We start from the raw sequence: 27,387 nt of genomic DNA, 5'->3' as shown, positions 1-27,387 counted from the left end.
CACACAGACCCACTCGTCTGGTTTCCATTTCATTGCCTGAGTCTGTTTTATAGTTGTGCTTTTTCATGAAAGCTTTTTAGGGAGGCTATTCCCTGATGTCATGCAAAAAAAATGTCTGAATACAATTATGTTACAGAGCAGCGCTCTTGGAAGAGAACTCAGCCACAAAGCTTGCTGGTGTCCTGTTTCCTTCCCTTTTAAAAGCCATTTTGTCTGCTCTCTAAAAACAGAAGCCCCCAATCCCAGCTCTTCCGGTTCCTCTATCTGTCAGAGTGCCCAGTGGCACTGAGCTGGGAAATGCATGCAGAACTGGGGACCCCCCAGGGATGTGGGCGGGCCATCAGGGAGTGGTGTCCAGCTCTGGGGACCAGCGTACGGTCCTGAACCGCCTTGTCTAAGGTCACACATCTTACAGTCAAGATGAGGAACAGAGCTTCCTTCTATAGGCTTTCTCAGGAATCCTCTCGAGAACCTCCTTTCCACTTCCTTTCTATCCCCTTGCCTGATTCAGACTTGCCTCCAGGGCTCGGGGAATGGTTTTTCTTAAAAGCTCTTATGAAAAACAGCTCTTCTCAATCAAAATCTGTTCTATTGTGAGCAAATTCTCCTCATTTTTCATCCTGTCCCTGTTTCTTTCTCCTCCTGCCAGAAGGCTCCATATTCCTAACTTTCCAGGAGAGGCTGTTCCTTCTTTCCCTCAGTCTCTGACTCAGACAGGTCAGCCTACGCCTTCTGCCAGTTGTAGGCAACCCTCGCTCCCTTCACACTCAACAATCACTCTCTTCTTTTGAAGTCCAAACTAACCACCTCCCTGTTCTTGTTAATCCTTTAACTAGAGACCTGGCCTTTCTCAATGACGCAGAGTCATTGCCACCCAACTGGTGACTTCAACATCCATAAAGATATCCCTCCCAGTATGTGGTTTTGACATTCTTCAACCTCTTTAATTCCAGTACTCTCCATCTCCAATTTCACTTTACTCCCAATAACCACGATAGCATCTGAGACCTTGTCATTACGTAGAATTGTGTCGACTTCAAGATCTCAAATTCTAAGCTTTTTCATCACTTTTAAATGAATATCATCATCGCTAACATTTATGGAGCACTCATTATGTGTAAGCACTATCATAAGTACTCCGTGTAAATTAATTACATATGTATTCATTACAATGACCTTTTGAAGGTTTTGTGAGCCGCATTTTATAAATACGGTAAGCAGAGACACGTGAGGGTATGAGATTTAAACCCTATGGTCTATCCACTATGGCCTCTATACCATATGGCCTCTCTGATATCCCTAGAACAACTGTTTAACCTTCTCCTTCTTCCACTGGAACTACCCCCTCACCCTAATCCTGACCACCCTTGACCCTGCCCTTCTCTCAGGCCATCACTTGCCTCTCTCTGTATATCCTGGGCTCCCTGGGTCTGGGAGGCTCTTCCTTGCCCCCATTTCCCTTGTCAACTTGATCTCATTCCAGGCTCAACAGTGCTCCATAACCACCTATCCCCAAACCCATCTACTGAGCCACTGATTTCCACTGAAGGGAGGCAGGATGCTCACTGGGCTCCCTGTACATTCATGCTCTTTCCTCTCAACTGGCCTCTTGCTGCCCCCTGGCTATCCGTTCATTCATTTTTGGTGACTCCTAAGTGAACCTCTGTATAAACTCTTCCAATCATCTCCCTGTCCCTATATCCTAGGCCCTAACCACTCATCCTTACAGATAATCTTGTCTTCTACAAAAGACATTCAACATAAGCTCAAACTTCTGTCCTCCCCAACTTCAAAATGTTTCTACTGATTCTTTTGAAACATTAGCTTGAAGGCAGAGCAGGGTCTAGGAAATGTGGTTTTAGGACAAGGGAGTAATGTCAATATTTATATGAGAGACAGCCTAGAGAGGGAGAAGGGAAGCCTAAAGACACATGGGAGAAAAGGGCACTGTGGCTGAAGAAAGGTCATGGGGTTGAGCATAAGGTGCTGCGTGAAGAACGTGTGGAGGTGAAGGAGCATTTTTTTTTGCTGAGTTTGAAGGGGGCTGGATAAGAAGAGCGATGATGCTGTACAGTGTACTTACATTTAAACTCCTTGAAGCTGGCTTCTGACCTTCCCACTACAGGACCCTCTCTCTCAACTCTCACTTAATGACATTTCCTCAGTCCTTATGCTCCTTGACCTGACCTTTTGATGGTGATTGGCATGGCTGACCAACCCTGTCCTCTTGATAGTTTTTCCTTATGTGGGTTCCTGATGATGGAACCTCTTGGTTTTCTTGACGGGTTTTCATTATTTCCTTTGCTAACTCTCCTCCCAAACCATTACAATGGTCTCCTACAAATGCTCCCTACCTTTCATTTCTCTCTCCCCCCACCCCCAATCCATCCATTTATCTCTCTTTCAATATATATTTTTTGAGCCCCTACCATGTGCCAAGCACATGGGAGCTATTAAACTGCAGTTGAAGTAATCTTAATGTATAGCTCTGATCATGTTACTTATTTGTTCAAAAATTTTTACTGGTTCTCTGGTGCAAATGATATCCAGATTCTTTGCCCTGGCACTCCGGGTTTTAGTGGACATCTGTTGTTTTTGTGACCTAGCTGCCATTCACCTTCTCTGGAGAGCTGTACCCCAATCTTCCCCTGGAGCGCCAGCCCCTGCACACCTTTAGTCCACATGGTTTGGGTGTGGCTAGCTGCCCCCTTCCCCCCACTCCAGGCATGGGCACCTGCCCCAGGTCTAAGCCACTCAGGGCATCATGTTCCTTGCCTCAGAGATTAGTTCCAGGATGGGCCAGGAACCCAACTACACCATTAAAAAAGCATTTAGGAACTTCCCTGGTGGTCCAGTGGTTAAGACTCCGCACTTCCACTGCAAGGGGCGTGGGTTCGATCCCTGGTGGGCAACTAAGATCCCGCATGCCACATGGTGTGTGCAAAAAAAAAAAAAAGCATTTAAAAATAAAGAGGGACTTCCCTGATGGTGCAGTGGTTAAGAATCCGCCTGCCAACGCAGGGGACACGGGTTCGAAACCTGATCCGGGAAGATCCCACATGCCGTGGAGCAACTAAGCCCATGCGCCACAACTACTGAGCCTGCGCTCTAGAGCCCGCGAGCCACAACTACTGAAGCCCGCGCGGCTAGAGCCTATGCTCCGCAACAAGAGAAACCACCGCAATGAGAAGCCCGCGCACCTCAGTGAAGAGTAGCCCCTGCTCACCACAACTAGAGAAAGCCCGCGCGCAGCAACAAGACCCAATGCCGCCAAAAATAAATAAATAATTTATTTAAAGAAAAGATAAAATAAAGAGACTTTACTGACACAGGCCTTGAATAAGTGAAGATGCAAAGGCTAGAGCTGCTGCAGCCATCTTAGAACACCAAGGGAAGTGAGAGCTTATCTGAAAACAGAACCTAACAGCAGAGAAGAAAAATGGCGAGAAACCAGGTCCTTGGGACACTGTCTGAGCCCTTTAATCATGCCATGACTGAAGCCAGCCCCCACCCCAGAACTCTCAGTTACACGACCCAATATGCACCCCCTGGGCTGGAGCGGGTTGGATCGGACTTTCTGTCTTTTGCATGTGAAAGAGTCTTGCTTGATCCAAAGGTCTTCCAAGCATCCCAGCTTCATCTCACCACACCCTCCTCGCATATGAAGGCTTGTATACTAATTTATTCCTTTCCTCACACTTGGTCATCTCTGTCTCTCTGGAATGCTCCCCATCTTTTCAATCTTCTCTCACTCAAATTATATCTAATCTTTAAGCTTCAGTTCTAATAGACTTTCCTCCAAGAAGCCATTCTCCAATTTCCCCCAATAACAAATATTTGTCGAATAAATGACTAACTGAACGAACAACGACATAGAGAAACAGGGTCCAAGGAGGGGGCTCGCCAAACTGCTGTACAGACCTGAGTTCCAGAAATCCTGTTCGTCACCCCTCAGGGCTTAGAACTTTCTTTTCCCATCTTCCTACTGGTCTAAATCCCCGCTTCCTACACTCTTTGGTCATCATTTCCCAGGAAATTTCCCTTGGGATGCTGGCTTTTTAGAATGTTAGTAGACACTTAAAACAGAAAACTCCGAACTCTAAAATCAACCCAAGGAAAAAGAAAAAGAAAGAAAGAAAGAAAAAAAAGATCTGGCTATTAAATATGTCTGGAAAATTCTGGGTTAAACAAAGATTTTTTGTTTTTAACACATGGAGGTGGGTTGGGGGCAGGATGTGTAGCCTTTCTCCAATTTACTCATAAAACAGTACCAGTACAGAGGGAAGCGCCACATTCTTCCCTGCAGACAAGCTTTGGTTGAAGGCGGTGCAGATTATTTTATATACACATATAAATATCCTACCCTTTGTTCAAGGTGCCTATTTGCTCTGCACAGAGACTATTATGAACACAGAAAACGGTTCATTGTTAAACACTGCATGCTAAGTGGTTTTGCTTTCTGGCAAATCTCCAAACCATAATTATTAAGGGACTCTGAGCTGCTGAGGAATTCTTGGGTTACAGAGGCTTTGATCTGCCCCTGTCTTCTCTCCCCAACATAAATTTCCACGGTGTGGCTGACTTTCATTGTTTGTCCCCAGCAGTGGGGCAGCTTCAAAGGTGAGGACTGAACAGCATTGCAAGGTGAGCAGGTAACTGCTGAGACTATGCTCTGGCTGAAGCCCTGAGCCCACTGGAGCCCCACACAGCTGTAACCAAGGGAACGGACAAGCTCTGTCCAAGTACTGGACTCGGAATGCGGTGACCTCGAATCTTCCATTTCCCACACGCTCTGGGAAGCCCAGGTTGTGGGCCTCCCTCAGGATCGGGCTTCCAGCTGGGGGAAGCTTTGTTATTTTATTCCCATCAAAGTTGAGAGATCTGGTCCAAAAGTCTTTGGGTACCTCCAGCTATCTGGAGAGTGTTGACCTCAAACTCAGGCAGCTGTCTTCTAGACAAGGTGAAGATACCTCAACTCGGTCACAAACCGTTAGGTCAAACTTTTGACAGAGCCAAACTCCTTTCTACTGAAACACAGGATGGAATGTCAAGGGGAACATACCCATGCCTTCAGCCTCCTTTAAATTCTCCCCTGCCTGAAAAGAGAGATGGGAAAGAACACCCAGATGTTCATGAAGCTACGATAGAAGGAATTAAAAGATGCCTCTAAAATAAAGTGGTAAGTTTCTCTAATTGGGAGAATGAAAAGGATTCTGTAACGAACAGAAAGCTTCTAGTTTCCTACCATTAAAGAAATATCATTTAGCATTTGGATTGAGGACAGAACCTTGTTCACTTTTTGACATCTGTTTTTCTTCCTACTTTAATACTGTGAGATATGTGATCACTCCCATTTTATAGATGACAAAACCGAGGCCAAGAGAGTAGAGCCAACTAGTTCAGGATAGTGGAGACTCTCTGATTCCCAGGTCACTATTCTCTCTCAAGTCGGCACTGCCCTTCAAAGGTCTCCTTCCCAGATGGGAAAGCACCTCCTCAGTTACGGGTCCTCTGTTGGTGGGTGGAGAATGGGGATGGAGAAACACAGGCAAGGAGAGAATGAGGGAGAAGACAGAAATCAGGGTCGCTCAGGGCAGCAACTAGAAACCAGAGGTTCTAATGCAGAGGAAGCTCAGATAACTGCCCAGACCTCGCCTGTGTTGGCGGGGCGGGGAGAGGAGCCAGAATAGAGTTTCCTTCTAGAGTCAGCTCCCATTGGGAGAGGCAGAGGATAGAAGCAGAACACCAGGGGGGCCTAGTAATGGGCCCCAACCATGCTCTTCACTGTCTGTTAGAAGCTGCTGCTCTCTGGGAAGGAGTCAGGTGATCAATAACAAAGAGGAGCGAGGAGCACCCCTCCCTGGGCAGCTGGGCCCAGTTGTTTGTGGGGCAGTACATGAGGCTTCTGAGCCTCCTGCCCTGAGTGGGTCGCCTTAGCAGGACCCCCTTTTGTCCCCTGACTTCAATCTATTCCACTCCCCTCCTTCCCATTGGCATCTGTCTTAGGAAGATGCAGATGAGCTCATTCCGGAAATGGGAGACCTTTCTTCCCACTCACGGTGAAGGTCAATGATTCATGTAGCTAAAAATAAACTTAAGGCCACCTATCAATAAAAGGAAAAGAAACACACAAAAAATTCAATCCCCCTGCTATTTAAATTACAGCAAGGAACATAAAACCTTATTTAGTAAGTATAACCAACACTCAAATATGTAAACTTTAATTACACGTTCTGGACCAGTGAGAGTAAAATGAGGAGAAAAGGAGGAGGAAAGGTGAGGGTAGGGGAAAGCCACAAACTAAAGGAGAGAAAGCCCAGGGGTAGGAGGTGAGGCCCCAGCTCAGAAGTGGGGAAGCAAGCAAGAAGCGGGAGGAGGCACAAAAAAGTGGAGAGGGAGGTGACTTGCGGTGCTCTGGGCAACGCTTACTAGTGGGCAACTCTTACCTACAGCTCCTACTGATCTTCATCCTTAAACTTTCAGGTGCCCCCCCTTGGAATGGGGGAGCCACAAGAGTCCACTGGAGAAAAACCGTTGAATTAAACAGAGGACCCCCAGCTGAATTAGAATTTTAGGTAAACGATGAATACCTTTTTTTTGTTTGTTTGTTTGTGGTATGTGGGCCTCTCACTGTCGTGACCTCTCCCGTTGCGGAGCACAGGCTCCAGATGCGCAGGCTCAGCAGCCATGGCTCACGGGCCCAGCCACTCCGCGGCATGTGGGATCTTCCTGGACCGGGGCACGAACCCGCGTCCCCTGCATCGGCAGGCGGACTCTCAATCACTGCGCCACCAGGGAAGTCCGATGAATACCTTTTCAGCATACGTTATGTCCCAAATACTGCATAGGGCATACTTACACAAAAAAGTTTTTCATGATTTATCTGAAATTTAAATTCAACTGGGTGTCCTGGGACTTCCCTGGTGGTCCAGTGGTTAAAAATCCGCCTTCCAATGCAGGGGACCTGGGTTCGATCCCTGGTCAGGGAAGTAAGATCCCACATGCCACCCGTCAACTAAGCTGTGCGCCGCAACTGAGCCCATGCACTCTGGACCTCGCACGCCACAACTAGAGAGAAGCCCACGCGCCTCAACGAAGAGCCCACGCACTGCAACGAAAGATCCCACATGCCGCAATGAAGATCCTGCGTGCTGCAACTAAGACCCCGACGCAGCCAAATAAATAAAAGAAAAACAAAATTAACTGTGTGTCCTGTAGTTTTATTTGCTAAATTTGGCAACCCTGTACTGGAGGCCAAACCATTCTTTGGACCAGAACTCAAAGACCAGGCCAATATTATACTGAGGGTTGCGGGGAAAATCAAGTGGAAGGCCACTTTTGGAAATGAATGAAGCAGCACAGAGATTTGCTAGGCAGGATGGTAGTCAGCAATTGAGGGATACCAATCCTCAAGTTTTCTCCTCCTGAGCTGTCTACTTCCTGCTATTCTCCGCTAGTACAGCTGTCGGCAGCCCCTCTCCCAGCCAAGGGTCACGGAGACTAAAAGGCGTAACCGTACACAGAGTTACATTGAGATTGTGGATAACTTGGCCTGTGTGGGGCTTTCTGAAGATTCTGAAAGATTCTGGAGGTTCTGAGGTGGAGAGTGACCTTGCAGAACACTAAGGAACGAGTAAAGCCAAAACAAAACACAGTCGATAATCTAGGGTGCTAAAAGAAATATTAACCTCAGTTTTAGTCACTGTCACTTTCCTAGTGATGTGACTGAGCCCAGGCTACTGTGCTCAGGGGAGGGGGCATTGAAGCTGCCCTCAACCGGAAGCTCCAGGTTCACTGAGCACTTGTTGAAGAGGACACAGGAGCCATCGCTACTGCCCTTGCTAAGGGGCCAAGAGACCATCTTGGGGCTGAAAGAGAAAGAGCTGCCTCTCCCGAGTTCTGATCCATGGGGCTCCGGGGGAAACTGGCAATGCTACAAATTGCCCAACATTTGACTACAATCGAGGCAGCACGTGTTCTGTTCACCGCTGTTCCTATTTACTCTGATTGCACACCCAGACAGTTCATGCATTTGAGCTCCTTGCTAGGTCCCTGTAGGTACCAGAGACTGTAATTCAAAATATATGGCCTTCTAGACTTTAAAAAATTATGTATTTACATAAAACTATTATTATTTATAAGTGGGATCATTCTACAAATTCTGTTCTATTTGCTTTTTTCAGGTAACGATATATCATGCATATCAGTTCATAGAGATTTACTACATTATTTTTAACTGCCCTGTGGTATGGGGATATATCCAACTTTATTTAATGTCCTTTGATGGACATTTAGGTTGCTCCTTCTTTTCCTGCTGTAAACAAGATTGAAAGGAATAACCCTGTACGTGTATCTTTGCACTTGTGCACATATTTCTATAGGGTAAATTCCTAGAAGTAGAATTACTGGATCAATTGGTATATACATAGATTAAAATTTCTATAGATAACATTAAACTCCCTCTAAAAATGTACCAATTTACAGTCTCACCAGCTATGATCGCGCCTGTTCCTCCACAGCCTTACACATCCTGAGTAAGGGTCATCATTTTTAAAATTTATTTTATTTGTTTATTATTTTTGGCTGCGTTGGGTCTTCGTTGCTGTCCACAGGCTTTCTCTAGTTGTGGCGAGCAGGGGCTGCTCTTTGTTGTGGTGCACAGGCTTCTCATTGTGGTGGCTTCTCTTGTTGCAGAGCACAGACTCTAGGCGCGTGGGCTTCGGTAGTTGTGGCATGTGGGCTTTGGTAGTTGTGGTGTATGAGCTCAGTAGTTGTGGCTCGCAGGCTCTAGAGTGCAGGCTCAGTAGTTGTGGCGCACGGGCTTAGTTGCTCCGTGGCATGTGGGATCTTCCCGGACCAGGGTTCGAACCCATGTCCCCTGCACTGGCAGGCAGATTCTTAACCACTGCACCACCAGGGAAGCCCAAGAACCATCTTTTTATCCTTTGCCAGCAAGATATGGGGAAAATGCCCAGGCATTGTTGTTCTAGCTGGCATTTCTTTATTATTAGTCAGGATGAGCATTTTTTCCATATGTGTACTGTTCATGGCTATTTTTTTCTTCCACAAAGTGCTTGGTTTTAATCTTTTGCCTCTTTTTCTATTATCTTCATTTATTGATTTTTAAAGAAGTCTTTGTATGCTATGGATAAAAATTTAATTGTCTAAAGTAATGCCAAGTACCTCCCCTGAGGAGAGGTTCATCTTCTTAAATCTTGATGGTGTTTTCATCTGTTTGGGCCCCAAAGGAGTTTTTAATTTTTATTCTGTCATTGGCATAACTTATTTACAAGATGGTGTGTAAATATCCAAGTGGCATTTTATTGTTAATATTTTTATTTAAAATTTCTAGTTTGCTTGCAATTTGGTCAGAATGTGGCCTAGAAAGTTTCCTACTTTATGGAATTGAAATTTTCTTGATGACTCAAAATATCAATTTTTATAAATGTTATGTAGATATCTGAAATGGATGCTTATTTTCTGTCTGCAGAATACCAGGTTAAACATATCCAAGCTTTTAAATATGGCATTCAAATCCTTTATAACCTTATTTATGCTTAATCTGCTTGACCTTATAAATTCTGAGGAAGGAAGGTTAAAGTATCCTACTTTGGTTGTAATTTTAACAATTTTTCCCCCTAATATTTCTGATAGTGTGTCTTTTTTGGGGGGAATGTATACTGTGATTCTATTTTGCCTGATATATAAAGGTTTATGCCTGCTATATCTTCTTGGTAGACTACACGTTTTATTATCCAATGTGTCCCTTTCTGTCCATCTTCCTACTTTTTGTCGAAATTTTAGTTTGCCTAGTATTACTATTGCCACCCTTGCTTTCTTTTGGTTGACGTCTGCCTGAATAGTTTTGTTCATCCCTTTATTTTCAACCATTCCATGTCATTTTTGATGTATCTCCTGCATCAAAGTGACACAGCTAGAGGTACTCCCTTCTCCCTTGGTAAAAGAACACTAGGTAATACGCCCAGGCCAAAAGAACACGTTTCTCTGCCCACCTTGCAGCTAAATATGGCCATGTTATCAATTTGTGGCCAATGAGCTCTTACTGCTCTTCTTTCTTTCCTTTCTTCTCATCTGCAATGAGGATGGGACAGCTGAGGCTTCCAGCAGCCATCTGGGACCAAGAGGTGACCTTGAGGATGGAAGCCACATGCTAGGAGAGGGAAGCAGAAAGAAAGAGGCAGCCTGGGGCCTGGGTCCCTCATGACTGAGAGCTGCCAATCAGCCTCGACAACTCCTCAGGGATCACTTTAACCCAAGAAAGAGAGGAACTTCCACTGTGTTCAAATCATGGTTGGTTTGGTTTTTCTGTTACATTTAGACATCGGATTTCTAAAAATTACATCAGATGTTGCCTTTCTGGTAGGGGAAAACTCAATCCAAGATTAACTGTCTTAATTGAAATACAGTAGAAAATGTCAAGGTGCATCCTACGTAAAACTACAAATATTAAAAAAAAAATAAGAGTAATTGTCTTGGTACTTCCTTGGTGGTACAGTGGTAAAGGATCTGCCTTCCAATGCAGGGGATGTGGGTTCGATTCCTGGTTGGGGAACTAAGATCCCACATGCCACGGAGCAACTAAGCCCTTACGCCACAACTACAGAGCCCACGCGCCCTGGAGCCTGAGCGCTACAACTAGAGAGAGAAAATCCACACGCCACAACTAGAGGGAAGCCCGCACACCACAATGAAGAGCCCACGCCACAATGAAAGATCCCACATGCTCAACAAAGATCCCGCAACTAAGACCCAATGCAGCCAAAAAAAAAAGAAAGAAAATTTAAAAAAAAAAAAAAAAGAAAGAGTAATTGTCTTTTTTCCCTTAATGATTTCAGTCAATTCCTTTTTTTCAGTTACATTAGCAGTTATGTTAAAAATGCTTAACAAACACATCTGGACATTTCTTTTCAAGAGTAATCCTTTCGGGTCTTGCGGCTCTGAGTATGGTCTCTTGAGCCGCATCAACATCCCCTGGGAGTCTGTGAGAAATGGGGAATCTCATGCCCTCCCTAGACCTACTGAATCAGAAGCTGATTTTCACAAGATCCTCAGGTCATCTGTGTACACAGTGAAGTGCGAAAACCACTGCTTTAGAGGGCACTGGCGCCCCCTCCCCTCTTCTGGGTAATGTTCATAACCATCTCAATTTCCTACTTAGAACCTGGGAAGGCTCCCATAGAGAGCCAAGCCGTCAGCAGGGCATTCTAGGCCTTTGAAGATCCGGCCCTCACCTCTCCAGTTTCGGTTCTTGTTCTTCTGCCATCCCACTCACACGCTCATGCTGCACTGCTTATAGTTCCCTAATATGTCATGGTGCTTCCTGGGAGCACACTGAGCCCTCACCTAGAGCCCACCCATCAGCCCCCCCACTTCTTTGCTAACAGAAGTCCCATTCTGTTGTGGGAGGTGATGCATCAGCTCCAGGTGATGCGTCTAGCCCCATCTCATTTTCCTTTGCATGACTCTTCCTCTCTCAGCCTACCTTGGTAGCTGAGATGGCCATGTACCCAGAGCTAGTAAAGGAGACAAGAGATAGCTGCTGGGGTCGGGGGGAGCTGGGGACATTTTTTCTTCCTGAATAAAAAGAACCTCTGTGATAAGAAAACTGTATGTTCTTGCCCCTTCCTTCCTACCTAGAATGTTGAGGTGCTCTCTGGACGTGCAAACACCATCTTGTAACCATGTGAACAAGCACCGAGGTCAAGTCAATGTGCTGAAGAATGCAAAGCAGAAAGACCGAAAGAGCCACGTCCTAGAGTGGAGTTGGCTTCTCTGCCCCCATGCCCCCTTCCTCCTTTCTCTTCCCATCTGCTCCAACTCTCCCTTCACCTCTCCTTTAGCTGGTATAACATGGAAGTGAAGTATATTCTAGCCCATTAGCTGTATTATACTAGATTCCCTATTTGTAATTTACAGTCATGGCTAAGTTGAGCCTTTCATTATAAATATCACCTGTCTCCCCAAATCCACCACTCTAAAGTGAGGCCAGTGGGTTTTTAATTCTCCGAGAATCTGAAGTAATCTTCCCCCATGGGTGAGAGCCAGTCAACTCCCATCCAGGCAAACCCACGCTCACTCTCCCGTCCCCGGCCCTCCTTCATACCCAGGTGCCTGGCCCTGGTTCTAGCAGGCTATGTCATGGGGCACCTTGCCTATTGGGACTGATTTTTTAAAAATTTCTGTGGTTTCTGGGGAGTAGATGTCAACTGGAGTGAAAAGAAATAGAAGTTTGAAATTTGGTGAACTTTTCCCTGCCCCTGACATGTGAATAATGACTTGCTGATAGAAGCGGCTTTTTCAAAGATGAAAAGCAATCTAAGATTTATGGACAACTCTGTTCAAAAGACCCAGTGCTGTTTGGAGTGAAGGTAGAAACAATGTCAGGAGAGTCCTACATATTTTCTGGTTGGAGGAAGGGCAAGGCAGGGAGGAACTTGGGGAAAAAAGAGATGGCAAGAGGATGAAAGGAGGGGTTGGAACTGGGTCGAGTAGAACATGGGAAGGCCAGCACTTGGGAAGATTTCTTGGGCCCAGCCTCTGAGTTCTATAGTGACAAGAACGTGACAACCATTTCCGGCAAACGGTGGTGAATGAAACAAGGCTGCTTTTTGGTACTGTTTTTACCTAAGTGCCTTGCGGCTCACACCTCCTGTGTGGATGGTGAGGAAGATGGGGGCCAGGAGAACTGTCCACATGGAAACGAATGAACCTTTTGCCTGAAACTGGGACTTCTGCTTCCGAGGGTTCTGCCCCTCATTGTGTGTTTGGGGAGCCCCCAGAAAAATATTCCTGCCAATTTCTCAGAGTCACATCTAGAATACTTGGCCAGAATTCTGCTCCTGGTTGGACTAGTCTGTTACCAGCCACCGCTGTCCCCCCACCAAGCCCCCGCCCCTCCCTGAAAGGCCAGGGGTCGGGGTGGCTCTGTCACTGTGCATCTGGACAGCCTCCTGGGTCTTGTGGGTGCAGAGCCAACATTTCTGATGTATATTTTATAACCACAGTTTCAAAGTATAAAAAGAGAGTGTGAAAAATAAAAACAGGCTCACAATCAGAGCCTGCTGGTTAGAGAGGTTAGAGAAATAATAAAGTTAGAGGAACCAAACTGAAAACTTGAAGAGCACGTGTGTGCCTTGGTAAGGCGAGTTCCAGGGCCAGACTTAGGCATGGCCTTTCCTAAGTGCTTAAGGAAGTTCAGCTCCCACTTAAAGTCTGTTATTACTCCTGTCCCCCCCTGGGGAGTTACTTATGAAGGAAGGTTTCCCAGCCAGCCTGCCAAGCCAGGCATCTTGAACGGGGACTGGCCGAGGCAGGAGGAGCTGCATGAAAAGCCCGCAAAGGCTGTGGGTCAAGGTGCCGCTCAATTCTGCTTCTTCAAACGCACCCGAGCTGTAACTCAAAACCTGAAAACAACCTGAATCCTTTTCCAAACACAAACCAAATCTTTTATGTCAGGTTCCATATATTTTCCTAACTCCATTCCCCAGCCCAGCCCCACTCCACAGCAGAAACCAATTTGCTTAACAGAGCAGGTCCTGGGAGTTTTCCTCCTCGAAGCTCTCATTTGGAACGGATTAAGGAGGAGGAGAGGGTAAGAAGCTGACTTTTCTTTTGCTTTTGAAAAAAAATTAACACACTGGTGACTCTGAAGCACAACCACTATGTTCTATGACAGGCTTTTAAAAGATGAAGAAAATTTCATTTTCTAGTATAACCAGACAAGATTGCTTGAGGAGCCCCTGCCAATCCATCCCAATCTAAAGGCCCAGCTTTGGATCTTTGGGGACTCTTGGACTTGCCGTGAAGCTGGGCAGGGGACTCTGACCTAGGGAGAGCAGCCCGCCTCAAACCTTGTGTCTACATTTACCTCTCAAATAAAACATGCTTCAGGACAGTACGTCAGCCCGACATGAGCCACTTGAGAATTTTACATGCCCAGCTTTGCTCTGATGGAGACGCCTGCCCTTAACAAGTTTATGGTGTGGGTGGGATCGTAACCAAGAAACAATATATGGGCTTCCCTGGTGGCTCAGTGGTTAAGAATCCGCCTGCCAGGCTTCCCTGGTGGCGCAGTGGTTGAGAGTCCGCCTGCCGATGCAGAGGACACGGGTTCGTGCCCCGGTCGGGGAAGATCCCACATGCCGCGGAGCGGCTGGGCCCGTGAGCCATGGCCACTGAGCCTGAGCGTCCGGAGCCTGTGCTCCGCAACGGGAGAGGCCACAACAGTGAGAGGCCCCTGTGCCGCAAAAAAAGAAAGAAAGAAAGAAAGAAAGAAGCAATATATGACCTTAACAGTGTGGGTCTGACAAAAGGAAAGAGAACAAAAAGGCCTGGAAGGCTTTGTGGGAAAGGAAGGCCTGGGGCTGGGCCTTGTAGAATCAGTACTGTTAATGTCAGTAGATAAGGACATACCAGGCACAAGACCAATATGGTCAAAAGCACAGAGGGAACAGGCAAGGTGTATGTAAAGAGATGACCTTGGGACTCTCTACGTTCCCCCATTCTTGGGTCTCTTCTAAGTGTGGTCTCCCCATTAAAGAGATATCTTTCTAGTAAACTCTGGCTATGGGTAATACCATTGCAAGGCTTGCAATCTTGTTTCCTACTAAAGTTTATTTGCAGTTTGGATGATGTGTGTTCCCAAGAAATGTAATAGACATAAGCAACTAAACTTATCAAGTCAGTGAGAAATTTTAGATTAAAATTCTTAGTGTTGATTATTGATTACCTCCTTTTCTTTCAAAATTGGCCATATGAGTTGCTAAAAGAAATAATTTGGATGCAAATGAAGGGAAACCTCTTGAGTTTAGGTAAAATAACACCTGAGAGGGTAAACTCCCAACAGCTTAAGGCCAGAGGCTCTATCTTAGTTATGTCTGAGTCCCTAGCTATTAGCAAGCAACCAGAACTTGCCAGGAACTCAGTAATTAGTACCTGTGTGAAAAAAAGAAGATGGGAAATGGCAAGACATGAATCTCCCCAAATCAATTTCTCCCTCCTTACATAGAAATAGACCTTCTAGCTGCACACACCATCTTTCCGAGCCTCCTATGCCGAGCTGTGTGGCACACGACTAAGTGCTGGCTGATGAGGCACCAGTGGAAGTGGCACATGTCACTCCCCTCCGTCCCTCCCGCTCACAGGCTTGTGGATACGAAAACGGCAGCACACCAAGAAAGGAGCTGGGGGTCCCTGGTGATTGTAGAGCATCACAGCTGTCCACTATGCCTTTGTGTGAGGACGGAGAGACAAGCCACTAACTCATTTAGGCCACTTTTCACTTGGGTCTGTTACAGGTGCCAAATCTATACCCAGGCTAAAACACCAGCTGTCTCATGTCTGAAACCCCAAGAAAATACTTCAGAAAGTCCATTTCAAGATAGGCCCCAAAGTAAGATCCTTAATTGTACTCCTGTAACTTGAGTACTTCAGCTGGAGGTGGGGGGAGGGTGAAGAGGGAAATAGCATGTGAGAGAGAGAGAGAGAGAGAGAGAGAGAGAGAGAGGGGAAGAGACAGAGGAGGTGAGCCGCTGGCAAGGCCAACCTTTGTCTCTGTTCTCACCTGATGCTCTCTGCCTTTGCTCCTATGGACGAGCCTCACAAGAAACCACTTTGAAAAAGCTGAATTACTGAACTACAGTGCGGAGTTCCTCATTTCGATGTTGTGGGGAACATTTCTTACCTTCCTTAATCCTGGCACATCAGTAAACTGGCCGGAGCGTATTCTCCTAAAATCCTACTCTCCTCAGAACACCCCTCTGTACACTCACATCCAAAGTGTTTCTGTGTATTCTCCACCCTGGAAGGCATATGGATTTATAGCACACAAACCTACACATTATCTAAATGTACACACACACACACCACATGCACACGGATAAAAAAACTCCCTGCGATGCTGTCACCGTCAGAGCACCTCCCCTTCTGTTCTGTCTATTTTAGCTCCTGCTGTGTGGATTCCTGTAGTCAAAAAAGAGCAGTAGGAACGAGGAAGCCCAGGCTATCACTCTGAGAGACTTGAGAACAGGGTTGGAGGGTTTCGTGGGCAAGATGAGGGCCTTACAGGTCTCTGACAGGATGCTGAAGAATGAGGGGCTAGTGTGGTGGCCAGATGTGATTTCTCAGGCAGTAGCTATGTTGTAAGAGTCCGGGTTTGACGATGCTTTGGTTGCTGGGGCTGGACGAAGGTGATCAGTCCTCTGGCAGGTCTGTAGGTGAGTGGACTCAGCGGGGAAGGGCATGGGTCAGTGCCAATGACAGGTGTGGATGGAGGGAGTGGGAGTCAGGCCCGAAGCTGGGGGCCTGGGGGTGCTGCTGACCAGCTGCTGGCCTCAGTCATCCTAACCAGCCCAGGGGTAAATGGGGATGGGGGCCCATCTCTGCTCATCCCTGACAGAGAAGTGACCCCAACTCTTGAAACTGGCTTATGTTCAAAAGGGAAGACTGCTCACACTAGTGCACATCCTGACACAGCCTCTCGGGGGAAAGTGGCAGCTCCTGAGGTCAGAAAGGAAAGCACAGGAGAGGAGAGTTGAGGCCACGAGCAGGGGAATGAGGATCACTGGGCACTGGGCTCGTCCTGATGAAGTGGGAAGATGAAACCCTGCAGCCACGCCAGCGCCAGATGGCCTTAGCCCCAGGCTGTGGGCTCACCGTCACCAGTGGGGCCATCACCTTGGACCCAGGGAACACGAGCAGCAACAGGGGAGGCAAAATGATGCAGAGATGACCCTCATTTCCTTGAGAGGAGCCTGTTGTTGTCTCTCTGAGGCTTAGTCACTGGGAGGCCATGTAAACAATCCCATCACCCTAGCGACCAGGCCCAGGCAGGGGAACTCCGTGGAGGCGGCAACCTGCTCCCAGATTTAACAGGAGCATTAGTTTGCATCCACTTCTGCACATCAGGTGGGCCGGCTGCCAGTGACACACTCGCTGAGATGCAGGTGAACGTTATGGGCCCAGGCTTCCTGGGACAGCAACTGATGGGAAGGGCGCTGGGTACATGGTAACTGGGGCTCCGCTAGGTTAGTCCACTGAAGCTGGGGTGGGGGGCTCCTGCCTTGATCAAGCAACCTAGTTTTGAAGGAATAAATGAGAAAATAGAGAACTAATTCCTACTTGGCTACTTTCCTTCAACAGCCATTTTCCCGTGCTCTCTGCCCAGGCAATGCCAGGGGTCTGCTTGGGAGTTAGAATCACAATTCCTAACTTCTTGTGCTTCCTCCCCTGGAACCCTACTAACGATACAGATGGACATTCAGATGGCCCTGGGAGAAGGCCCGGAAGGGAGCAAGGCCGTGGAATTTCAGGGCTGACTGCAGGGTGTGGTTTTATTGCTGGGAGATGCCTGGTTTCATAGAACACTCTGTTCTTCCCACCCCTGTGATGATGGAGTTCCTCCAAGCCGTCTCTTCCAGGGAATCTGCCTTACCCCACAGCACCGATCTCACCCCCGATGGGCTCTTTCCAACCCAGGAGTCTGGATTATTCTCAGTGGGCACCCGACATTTCTGTCACTTCCTTTCTGTAAGTCGAGGCTTGGGGAGCAGTAGAGAGAAGTACTGTTCTGTGTCTCAGGGGGCCTGTGTTTTAGGCCTCATTTCCCCACTAATTATGTTACACTGGGGAAATCAATTACCTTTCCTGGACTTCAGTTTCCCCATCTATAAAGTAGAGGCTCTAAAACCCCCAGGTCGTGTGATTCTCTTTCTCTAGGAAGGACTGGAAAATGGGGACACACTCAGCCTTCACACAGGACCTCCTGTCACTTCCGGCTGCAACTGTCCCAGCCGCGGCAACTTCTATTCCCTTCTTCAGGACAAGTTCTGTGTATCTGAACTCTTGGGTCTCCAATCCATTTTCTTGGGTTATGATTTCAGTGTCTCCTTTTTAAACACAGCATAGTTTAGAAGACCCTCAATGTCCCCTTTCTATTAACTCCTGGGTTGCAAACGTAGAGGCTGGGTGGCATTGAAAGTGCAAAGCCTTTGTCACCACAGGAACCTGAGCTCCAAGTCCAGCTTGACACTCATCTCCCACAAGACCTGGGGTCTGCTACTTCAACTCTTTGAATTTCAGAGGCCTTCCCTGGTGGTCTAGTAGTGAGGACTCTGCATTCCCAATGCAGGGGGCACGGGTTCTATCCCTGGTCGGGGAACTAAGATCCCACATACCACACAGTGCAGCCTAAAACCAAACCAAACCAAACCAAACCACCAAACAAAAACAACAACAATTCTCTGAATTCCAGGTTATCCATATTTAAAATGGAGAAGATAGTAAAATATCTCATAGAGTGGCTGTGAGGATCAAAAGAGGTAAAATGAAGCAGGAGCCTCCAGAGGGAAATGTTCTCCTTCCCCCTACCCTGCCCCGGCCTACACAGAGTGGGGAAGAGACAGTGAGGCAAGGGCCCCAGGAGGAAGGGGCCCCCATTCTCAGAGTTGCAGCCACCAACCTTTGCCTTCCAGATGGACTCATTCGGCACTGGTCCCAGCCCCCTGACCAGGGCATGATGAACAACTGAAAGGTTTTCCTCGGCTGGGCACTTCCCAGGGCCAGCCCCATGCTAGACCCAGGGGCCCCCGTGGATGAAACCCTTGCTCAAGAAATTCCATCCAGCAGGGACAGGAAGGAATGGAAGGGAGAGGGGGAGTTAGTCTAGGACCCACCACTGTGGCCTTGCCTGAGTAGATGCTCAGTCAGCTCCTGGCTGAATTAGGGTCTCTGGGAGGAGGTGGGCCTAAGGGAGCTGATTTAACCCGCCCTAACAAGGATCCACCACCTCTGGGCAATTTCACAGCAAAGAATCCACACAGCTCCACCTCTTCTGCCTTCGGTCGTTTCTAAAAACACTAATCTCTGTTGGGTTTAACTACTGCGATTGATACATGCCCCCATTCCTTCATTCTGTTGATCATCCAATAGTGATTTCTGTTGAGCATTATGTACCAGGTTCTGGGAAAACAGTAATGAGCAAAGCAGACAAAAGTCCTACATTCCTGGAATTTTTATTCTGGTGGAGGGAGACAAATAACGAATTAAATAAACAGTAAAATAATAAGTTGTCAAAGGATTATGCAGAGAATGAAACCAGCAGGGTAAAGTAATAGTAAATGAGCAGCTACTGTAAACTGGGTGGTCAAGTCGTTTCTATGGACATGACACTGAAGCTGAGATTTGAAATGACAAGGAGGCAGCTGGGTGGGACCAGGGGAGACCATTCCAAGCAGCAGGCCCAGCTAGTGCAAAGCCCCTGAGGCTTGGTGAGCTGGAGAACCCCAAAAAAGGCTGGAGTGCTGGAGCCGAGAGAGAGGGAGAGGGCGTAGCAGGGGATGAGGCTGGAGAGAGAGGCCGGGGAAAGGTCGGGAGGGCTTTATCTGTTACTTCAGGAGTTGAGTTTTACTCTGAGAAAGAAGGGAAGCCAAGGGAGAGGTCTGAGGAGGAGAGCAACATCGTCAGATCTATTCCCTAAGAAAGGCCCTTCAACAGCTACAGGGACTGGACTGCAGGCAGACTGGAGCAGAGGCAGGAAAAGCAGGCTGGAGGTTTTCGCAGAAGTCCAGGTGAGAGATGCTGTGGCTTGAACTAGCACATTAAACAAGCCTTGTGGACAGACACTTTGTAAATACTTGTTGAATGAATGAATGAATGAATATGCGTGATGTCACCACTTTTTGCCTCATACTTAAGTAGTAAAAGAAAAACCTGTGGTTTATCTAGGTAAGAGTAAGAGGAGTGAGAAAACAATTTAGAATTTAAAAATAGGCACAAAGAAATGAGAGGCAAGTAGGTTTAGCTTGTCCCCAGGGGCATTTAGGTCAGGCTTGGAGGCAGTTATGAGGGGAATTCTAGTGTGGTGGTCACTCTTCTCCAGAAAAAGGTACTTGGTACATGCCCATGAGATTATACTCACGGAGCTTAAAGGCCGTCTAAAATGGAGGCTGGGGCCAGGCTCTGGTACCTCTGAACAGAAAAGACACCTTGGAGACAGTGTATCTGAGCAGATTAGGAAAGAAGCTATCGGAAGGCAGAGGGAGGACTGAGGCCAGACCTGGAGGACCTGACCCTGCGAACTTGCAGGAACTGGGAAAAGCGCAGGGCCTTCCGCTGGGCACGTGGCTGGTGCAGCAGGAGGACTTGGTGGGCAGCTCTGGAGGTTCCGGTGATGCAACCATCTGCAACTCAGCATGAAGCCCACAGGCCTGGGGCTTTGCTGACGGGGCCGCTGTGTAATGCCACAGTGACCCGACCTCCCTCCCTGCTTGGTCAAGGGCTGGAGCGTGGGAGCTGTGTTCACACTCTCATGCTGTCCCTTGGGCTCTGTGTGGTGATGACGGGGTGTGTGTCTGTGTGAGAGGTGGGGTGTGTGTGGCAGAGGGAGGAATACACCTGGGGGGAAACTGACCAGGTGTCTGCTCTCTTCTTCTTCATCTTGCCCCGCTATATGACTGTTTCCACTTAGCCCCACAATGCCACCTGCCTCCTGCCCTGTTCTCTAACCTCTAGTCTCAATTTTGCTACATTTTGCTCCTGCTTCCCCTCTTCCGCCTTCCTGCTAAGCTCCCTCACTATTCCAGAGTCTCTGTGGGTCCTGGTGCAGAGCATGGAGGCTCCTGCAGTGTCTCCTGGTTACCCCAGGGCCGCGGCCCACAGCCCCGGGCTGGCTCTCTGGCCCTGCAGTCTGAGACTCAGACCCGAGTGGTATGAGTGAGGAAGGACCAAATAGTAAGGGAGAGCTACCGGCTCTTATCCCACAAGCCCCATACAGTGAGTCGCTCACTTTGTCCGAATCAATGAACACCACGGCCCCTTGGGCCAGCTCTAGCCGGGAGGGTCAGTCTGCCTGTTACGGAGCTTTGGTGTTTAAGGGGCTCTCTAATCTCCTTGGGGAACTCGGGACTGACAGACTATTACTGACTGTTAGGTGGCCTACTGTGGTGGAAGATCAGCCCATCAATGCCCATTGAGCACCTACTGTGTACCTAATAGAAGACAGTCTCTAAGCTCACAGGATAGTTGGGAAGATAAACTAAATAAAGTATATGATGGAGAAAATAATAAAAGAGTAGAAAATCAAGGGCTATTTATAACCAAATGCTGCAGGGGTTCAGGAAAACGAGAGAGCCTGGAGGGTAGGGCCATTGTAGAGAAGGTGGGATTTAATGTGTCACCACTAAACATTTGTATCTGGCAGAATGAGCAGAAGTTTTATGATTTTTTTGTGTGTGGGGGTGTGGTGGGAGGGAGGGATCGGAACTCCCTGGAGCCAGTACTCCAAGGAAAAGAACCACCCATCGCTCACACATGTGAGGACATGTGCGCTCGCTTCTCTCTCCCCTGCTGTATCTGTCTCTCTTTCTTTCTTAAAAGTCTTTTACATTCTCTTCATTAGAAAGTTTCTACCTTTTATGTCAATTATAGCTAAATAAAAAAGTTTCTACCAAGAAGTCATCCTTCTTGAACCTAAACACTGACAGTGATTTGAGGTCTGGGCCCCCCTTAAAATTCCTTGTTAACTGGCTTCTCTTTCTTATCCTGCAACAACTAAAGCGACTGTTGGGTATCAGAAACTTTCTTTGAATCTCATAAACGGAAACGGGGAAAGGGAGGAGGCCTCCTGAATCAGGCGGCAAATGCTGGATGAAGCTGGAAGAGGAGGGAGGGAGGGAGATCCTGAGCTGGAGAGGGTGCGGTGCCGGAGGAAGGGGCTTCAGAAGGCTAACAGCTCCCACCCATCTCCTGCCCAGAGAGCCCCCAGCTCTGCAAGGTGAGCACCAGGGTTCCGCCCGAGGGCCTCCAGATTGAGCCATCTCTGCGGGACCCCTCAGGTCAGAGCCTTCCATCCTCTTACTCTGGAGTCCTCAAGTCTGACACTAGCCTATCGAGTTAGACCCAAGAGAGACCCTGTAACAGAGACAAAGGGTTCTACATAAAAGAGAGGCTATGCAGATGCCAACTGTTACATATAGGATGGATAAACAACAAGGTCCTACTGTACAGCACAGGGAACGATATTCAGTATCCTGTGATAAACCATAATGGAAAAGAATATATGTATTATAACTCGATAATCATTTTGCTGTGCAGCAGTAATTAACACAACATTATAAATCAACTATACTTCAATTACAATTAAAAAAAAAAAGGCTAGAGAATAACCCCGAATTGCTGAATTCTGGCCATCTTCTAGACCTTTGGGTGGGTTGCTTTTTTTAAAGGTGCTTTTTAATCCTCTCCTCCTCCTAAACAGGCTGTTAAAATTCATACCTTCACAGGGGCCTCTCCTGTTGCTTCCACCCAGAACTCTGTCTGCCTCACTTGAGAATCACACAAAGCTAGTGATTTAAATTTAAATAGTGTCCAGGCTGGTTTCTTCCCTCACACGGAAGCCCTTGTTCAAAAGAGTTCTGATGTGAAATCCTGATATGTGAGTCTATAAGACAGATGTGAGCGAGCTGCTCAGGCAGAAGTGGGAGAGCCCAGGGAAGTGGCAGCGGCCGAGCTACGGCCTTGAGTGTCTCCTGCTCTTGAAACGAGAGCTCTTTCCAGAGCATTTCGAGGCTTGAAGTCAAGTCAGAGCAGGGGCAGGAGAGAGGTGGAGCCCCACCTGGAGTCCTGCCCATACACTGTCTCTTCCTGGCTGTGAACTTCAATGCCCTCCTCTTGAGCCCCAGATGTGCCATTTCTTCTGTCCCTCTTGGCATGCTGTGACTGGCATAGAGGGGAGGGGAGGGGCAGGGAGGGTCCCGCTGCTGGGGCTTCCTCCCATCTAAAGCTGAAGCGGCCTCAGGGGTGCTCAGAGGGCTGTTAATAGCCCATGAGTTCCACCTTCCAGGTGACCATGTTGAGTGGCGCACATGCAGGAGGACAGCAGAAGAGCTCGGCACGCAAGAAGGTGAACAACAAATCCATCCTCACAAGGGTTATCTAAACACTGAGTTATTTCCCCTGGACCTTCCAGAATCATTAACTAATTCACACCACAAATCTCCACCTAAAGCTAGCCGTGTGCACAGCGACTGGTTTCATGCTTGCCTCTTCCATGGTTTCTAGCCAGAGCTACCAGCACCAGCAGCTGCCCTGTGACGGCTTGCCGGGGGCTCCCAGGAGCACTGCGCCGTGTGCTGGAGAGGGCAGGACAGAGCCGGACAGCGCACTCTGTTCCTCCAGCAGATAAAGGTCCCCCTTTGCCCTCTCAGTTTCCACTGCCGATCTCTCCAAGGCCTAAGGAATACTCTGTCCCAGATCACAGTGACTTGTGGTCTCTAAGTGCCTTTCCCAATTCCAGGAAGTTTCACTTCCTGGAACGCGATAGCTCAACTGCTTTGTCAGTGCCAGAGGCGTGTCGAGGTGTTTCCCCTAGATACCTCCCAGGTTTGAAACCTTGAGGTCATCTCTGCTTTCCCTTCTCTCCCACCGCCCACAAGCACAGCCCCCAAATCCTCTCGAGTCTACCCCATGCTCTCTCCGCCCATCACCACTGATGGTGGCTCATAAGGACTCTTGCTACCAGTTCCCAGTTGATCTCCTGACTCACCCCCAACCCCGATCCATCTCACGCACGGCTGCCAGAAAGAGCCCCTCACACCCACGTTCCTGGCAACACTACTCCTCTGTCTGAAAGCTCTCCAGCTTCCCTTCACCTATGAGAGGAGGTCCTTGGCTTGGCATTCAAAGCCCTCCCAAGTGTGGCCACTCCCGCCTTTCTAGCTTTGCCTCCTGCTCCGCCCCCCAGCCTCAACCTATGTTCTGGCCACACAAGTCCACTTGCTGCTCCCCAATCAGCTCCCAAGTTGTCCCCAACTCCAGGTTTGGCTCCGGCTTTTCCTTCCGTGTTGAACTGCTCTCATCTGTGTGCCACTTATCCCTTCCTTTGGGCCAGCGCCACTCTCAGGAACCTCCCTAGACCCCGCAATCAAAATGCACCTCCATCTTCTCCACGTCCCCAGCAGGCTGTCAGTATGAGCACAAAGCTCTTTCTTCCCCATCTAGCCCTCATTTACAGGATGAGGTCTCAGAGGCAAGGAGTCCTCATGATTTCTTTCTTTCTTAGGAGGAGAAGTAATTAGTCTTCTCAAAGAAGACATTAAATATTAACATAATTTAATATTATTATTTTACTGTGGCACTTTTTAAACCACTGATTTGAGGACAAAATTAATGAAATGACACATATTTTCAAGGTATTCAAGACTCAGTAGTAATAATGGACTTTGGAACACCAAAGAGCAAACCATTAGCAGGGTATGCTACAAAACCCCTGTGCGCTGAAGGAATGTGAAAAGTTACCATCAGCTGCTTGGTATCCTTGAGAGATGTCAAAACAAGACAATATTGTTCTAATGAATCAGCTGGCTAAACTTCTGACTAAAGTGAAAAATCAGGTGGTGATACTCAATCGTCAGTTACTTTTCAGTCTAAAGCAGAAAGATGTGCATTTTTTGCTTAAGAAAATCACGCTGCATTACAGAGATTCTGTTTAAGCACTGCTATCAGGCAGAACAGAGAACACGCGGGGACACGCTGAATGAGTATCCCCACACAGCGACGTCATGCTGCTGAGATCTCTGAATGGGAGGTATCTGGCTTGGGTTTGATTTTTCGGATGCAAAAATTCACTCAAAATGAGTTAAAAAAAAAAAAAAGGTGGGGGGCAGGCAGAAAGGAGTCACACTGGGGGGGTGGAATAGTTGATAAACCAGCCAGATGGTGTACCAATATATACTGTGTTAGCCTTTTCTAGTTGTAGACTTGGGTTTTTTAAAAAACATTTTATTTTCAAATAATTTTAAACATATGGAAAAGATGCAAGTACAGCAACTACCTATCTGTGTTTACTATTTATACGCACAGTTTTATTTTTTTCTGAACCATCTGAGAGTAAGTTGCAGGCGTTGTGCCCTTTTCCACCTTAATATTTCAGTTGTGTATTTCCTAAGAATAAAAATATTCTCTTACAAAACCATAGTATGGTTATCAAATTCATGAAATTTAATATTGATTTTAATCTATAGACAATATTTCAATATTGTCAGCTATTCTAATAATTTCCTGTATGGCTTTTCACCCCTCCGGTACAGGATCTGGTCCAGGGTAACATACTATGTTTAGCTGTTACAGAATTCTTGTCTTTTCACACCTCAGATTCTCTTTTATGGACCAAGATAGGGAATACAAAGATAGACAAGTAGGCTTTTACATTACTTACTCCCTCAGAGGCTTTCACACATGGAATTTCACACGCAAAGGGCACTCCAAATATAATTACTGATTTCTATTTCTTGAGAAAAAAATTCAAACCAGAAGGAGGGAGAACATGGTAATATAGTTTTACTATAAATGAACTGGGAAAAATTCTGAAAGAAATAAAAGTAGCAGGGCAAAAGCCCTCAAGACTAGGAGGGAAGAAGTCCACTTATGAATTCCACCATGAAGTGATCTTTCCCATCTTTGGTGAGAGGGTCCTATAGAAGTCTAGTGAGTGTTACGTTCCACCAAATGCTTACTGAGCACTTGCTCGGTGCTCCGTGTGTCCTTCTAAGGAAAATGCACAATTGGAAAAAGGAGTGAATCATTAATGGCAGAATTTTAGGTATGTGGACAGGGATGGGGAGAAGGCTGCCAGTACAGCACTCGCAGCACCGATCTGAATGTTTTCCCACTGAGAGGCCAAGCTGATCCTGGCTAAATGTGCCCTGGAGTAGTATTACTGGGAGATTATTAAGACACCAGCTCCTTGCATACATGTAGAGAAAGGTGCCCAGACCATTACAACGGAGGACTCAGGTATGGGGATGTTCGCACATTCTAAGAGGAGCTTCCAGGGACCACAACCCTACCCATGGGAATGAGGGGCCCGAATCAGTTACCAACACTGTATGGCTATTTCCCCTCCCATTCTGCTGTCCATTAAGGTAAACGTCTTTGCTCAGCCTGTGACCACCTGTCTCAAAATGGTGTTCTTACTTCTCTTTGGGATGGCTGACGCAGAGATCTTTCCTGACACCTAGCCCCAAGTGCATGGAATCCAAGTCCACCAGAGTGGTCACCCTCCCGCACGGCCATTTGCCCAGAGGTGTGACCTTGCTTCTACTCCACCTAGCCCCATCCCTTCCACCCAGCAGCTCATTTTCCACCTGCAGCCTGGAGTTCCCTTTTGCTTCCACAGCATTTGCCATTGCATACAGATAACTAGGGCCCAGGGCCCTAACAGCTCATATTATGAACTGAGTGGCTATGAGCTCAGAACTACCCACCTAGGCTGCTCCTCTTTCCACTCCCCTCCTGCCCCCTGGGTTAACATCACCACCCAATGAGGAGCCAAGGCACAAAGAGGAGCAACTTGACTGACACTCATCTGTTTCTTTTATGTGTAGAAATGCACAGAGGAGCAAAATGATGGATCTAGATCTCTGGATTATGTAACCACACAGAAAATCCAGACTTGGCCTTATTTAAAAAGGATGTCAATGTAACTAACAAAAGGCACTGTTTACTACACTTCTACCTCTGAAAGCAATTTTTCTCTATGACGTCCTAGAGCAGGGGTCAGCAAACTGTGGTTAGCAAATCAAATCTGGGAAGCCACCTGTTTTTATAAATAAAGCTTTATCGGAACACAGTCACGTACACTTGTTTTCCTATTGTTTATGGCTACTTTCCCACTAAAATGGCAGAGTTGAGACAGAGACTGAATGGCCAACAAAGCCTAAAATATTCACTCTCTGGCCCTTTATAGAAAGTGTGCCAACCCCTGGCCAAGAGCAATCAGGCATCGAAGAAAGATAAGAATGAGGTACCTGTTGACTGGCAAGTGTTTTCCTGTGACATGGCAGTCATCACGGTTTCTGTGGCTGCATCTCGGATTACTTGCTCCTCACTCTGCAGGAGGGTGAGGACACGTTTCCAGAGAGCAAGCGTATCTTGCAGTCCTAAGGCGGTCAAAAAGAAATCAAATTACCTAGGATGCAACTTACAAGCAGGTACAAATACTGCTTCACATCTAGTATTGAATGAGCAACAGTTACTTCTTTTTTGTGGGTACTGCAAGGAAGGGAGACTTGAGAGTCAGATAAATGCCAGAAGAGAGAGGACCCTAAGGGGACAGGTCTGAAAGTGTCCTTTTGAATAGGAAACACTTCTGGAGGCAACCAGCCCCAGGCAAGGCCCCCTAGAAGGTATGGCCTTGGCTGACTAAGGCCCAGCTGTCAACGGGCCTTAGTCAATGACTCATGCTTCTCAGAATGAAACTTTATGCATCAAGAGTGCTTTGGGGAAACTAGCCCAGTGTTAATTTGAGTGACTGTTTCAGCTTATAAATTCTGAAAGCAAAGTTTCAATCAAGATTATGCTTTGGGGGGCAAG

General features: G+C 47.3%; 1 protein-coding gene across 4 annotated transcripts in view; it reads right to left on the bottom strand.

Annotated features, from left to right (window-relative positions):
• The window catches only part of THADA (THADA armadillo repeat containing), a 314,473-nt gene that overhangs the window by 19,855 nt on the left and 267,231 nt on the right, over positions 1–27,387 (bottom strand). For all 4 annotated transcript variants that reach the window (XM_067703121.1, XM_067703123.1, XM_067703125.1 and 1 more), the window contains one exon: positions 26,823–26,954. In XM_067703121.1, coding sequence (XP_067559222.1) covers positions 26,823–26,954 — 132 coding nt within the window. The remainder of the gene's footprint in view (positions 1–26,822; positions 26,955–27,387) is intronic.

Source organism: Pseudorca crassidens, chromosome 14 (assembly GCF_039906515.1).
Source record: "Pseudorca crassidens isolate mPseCra1 chromosome 14, mPseCra1.hap1, whole genome shotgun sequence".
Lineage (NCBI taxonomy): Eukaryota > Metazoa > Chordata > Mammalia > Artiodactyla > Delphinidae > Pseudorca > Pseudorca crassidens.
This window is presented reverse-complemented; position numbering and strand designations above follow the sequence as displayed.